Genomic DNA, 2,467 nt, shown 5'->3' with positions numbered 1-2,467 from the left:
CATGGGTTTTTTTTCCTTCTTCTTCCCCAAGACATGGTGAAAACATATTTAAATTACCATCGGTTTTTATTCGGTTTTTCGTTATTATTAGTAGTATCAGTATTATTAATTTTTTACAATTCTACTGCCTGACTTCATACCTGACGCTCTGTCTAAAGTAAACTTAGATCTAGTCTCACTGGATCACACAAATTTAAGGACTATCTGTTTTAAATTAAGCAAACACTATCATACGTTTTAAATATAAATGTTTCTCCCCCTCTTTTTTTTTTTTTTAACTTTGAAGAGCTTTTTTCTGACATGAAAAGCAATTTTACCTAGTAGTGCGTGGTGGCAAAATATATATATATATTTATATATATAACACAGCCGATCTCGTCTTTTAATGTGCAAAAGGAAAACAAACAAAAAAAATCGTAGTAAGACCGGGACTTCCCAAAGTCAAGTCCAAGTGACATGAGACCCTGGAGAACTCATAGCATTACGAGAATAAATAAAAATCGAAACCGCCTCTCTCTCTTTTTTTTTTTTCTTTTTCTCCCCCGCTTTGTCCCGAAAGGGCAGTTCAAGGTTCGCTTTTTGTTGTTGTTGTTTTTAAACACATTTACAACTCTTACAAGTGCCGGGTTCCTATCTGACCCCGCGATTGCAGATCCCCCCCGAGCCTGGGGCCAGCTCTCAGGGCGAGGTTTAGGCGAGAGCATCTCCGTGTCCCCGAGGCAGCGTCCGCGTCTGTCCCGGCCCGGTGGCGGGCAGCAGAGTCCTGCTCCGGGTGGCCTTTTGCTTCTGCAGGTTTTATGTACATGCACACGAAGGAATCCCCAGTTCCAGCTGCCACCCGGGGAGGGACACGCACACACACACGCCTGTGGGGGTGTGGGTGGGTGTTACATGGCAGTCGCATGTGCTGAAGAATAGGGGTCTATCCCAGTCTTGGTCATGCCTGGGAATAATATGTAGGCAACTGGAGGTTGCAAACTGGAAGCCGACCAAGCGGTACAGTTACATGGCACGACATAGCCCGGGTTAGTTGGCGAGGGGTGAGTGTGGGTGTGTTGGCTGGGGCAGCTCAAGCTGCCAAACGCCCCGTTCTGGTATCCCAAGGTGGAGGCGTAGGGCAGGGTGCTGGTGGCTAAGGTGTGAGGAACCTCAGTCATCTTCTGAATGGCGCTGGAGCTGAACTGGCTGGGGTCAAGTAAGGAGTAAGGTGCTGAGGTGGGAGGCAGGAAAGCCCTGGCCTTCTCCGGGGAGCTCAGCAGCGAGTCAGTGGCCCCCACGGGAAGCCCGGCGGCCTTTAAGGGATCGGTTTCCCCGAGGTAAGGCAAAGGGAAGACATACCTGTCCTTTTTGAGCAGGTTCTTGGGCTTGCGCCGGGGTCTGTACTTGTAGTCGGGATGTTCCTTCATGTGCTGCGCCCGCAGCCGCTTGGCCTCGTCGATGTAGGGACGCTTCTCCGCCTCGGAGAGCAACTTCCACTCCGCGCCCAGCCGCTTGCTAATCTCCGAGTTGTGCATTTTGGGGTTCTCCTGGGCCATCTTGCGCCGCTGGCCGCGGGACCACACCATGAAGGCGTTCATGGGGCGCTTGATGTGGTCGCTGGGCTTGGACATGCTTCGGCCGGGCGGGCGGGCGGGCGGGCGGCTCGGCGGGGCGCTGCGGTGTGGGGCGCGCTGGGGGCGCCGGACGGCGGCGGCGGGAGGAGGTAGGAGGAGGAGGAGGAGGAGGAAGAGGAGGAGGCCGAGGGAGCCGGAGGAGCGGGAGGAGCGGGCTCAGCTGATCATCACAGGTCCTCCGCCAACGCCGTCCCCGGCGGGAGCCCTGCCGGGGCGGGGCGCGGAGAGGCGCGGAGCAGCGCGGAGCGGCGGCCCGCGGGGCCCGGCGGGCGGCTAGGCGGGCGGCGAGCCGCCGGGCGCAGCAGCGGGCCGGCGGTGGGGACGCGGCGCGGCGCGGGGCAGTTCAAAGGCGAGGGGCTGCGGCGCGCAGGCTGACATAGCGGCAGGGCGTTCACAGCGCGGCCGGGCGCCCAATCAGCGCGGAGGGGGACCCGCTTAAAAAGAGAGGGAGAGAGGAAGGGCGAGAGGAAGAGGAGGGGAGAGGACAGGGGAGGGAGGAGGGGGAAGAAGCGAGGGGAAAGGAGGACCCCCCCCTTCAAACGCGCAGGTTAAAAGGAAGGCTTTTGCGCGTTGCCGCGCTAATAGCGGCTGCGGGGGAGGCGAGGGAAGCGGAGGGGGGGCGAGGCGAAGGGGCTCGTCCTCGTCCTCCTTCCACCCCGCCGGTGTGCGCAGCGGGGCCGGTCCCGGCGCCCTCCCGGCTCCCCGCCGCCGCCGTCGGGGCTGCGAGCGCTGCGCTCCGCCGTGCTCCGGGCCGCTCTCCCGCTTACAATCCCCCCCTCCCCTTCCCCGCTCCGCAGCCCCGCTTAACCCCGGGAGCCGGCCCGCGTCCCGGCTTGCTTTGAATAATTGCCTGC

General features: G+C 59.3%; 1 protein-coding gene across 1 annotated transcript; it reads right to left on the bottom strand.

Annotated features, from left to right (window-relative positions):
- Nucleotides 1-887: 887 nt before the first annotated feature.
- Nucleotides 888-1,610, bottom strand: SOX14 (SRY-box transcription factor 14). Its single transcript, XM_075157610.1, has one exon. The coding sequence runs from the start codon at nucleotides 1,608-1,610 to the stop codon at nucleotides 888-890; it is 723 nt and encodes a 240-aa protein (XP_075013711.1).
- Between the last annotated feature and the right edge of the window lie 857 nt (nucleotides 1,611-2,467).

The sequence above is a fragment of the Calonectris borealis genome, chromosome 9, assembly GCF_964195595.1.
Source record: "Calonectris borealis chromosome 9, bCalBor7.hap1.2, whole genome shotgun sequence".
Classification (NCBI taxonomy): domain Eukaryota; kingdom Metazoa; phylum Chordata; class Aves; order Procellariiformes; family Procellariidae; genus Calonectris; species Calonectris borealis.
Note: the sequence above shows the minus strand (reverse complement) of the source record. Positions and strands in the feature narration are given on the sequence as shown.

What these genes read in the sequence shown, in the direction of transcription:
- SOX14 (XM_075157610.1), bottom strand. Translation starts at nt 1,610, where the DNA reads ATGTCCAAGCCCAGCGACCACATCAAGCGCCCCATGAACGCCTTCATG.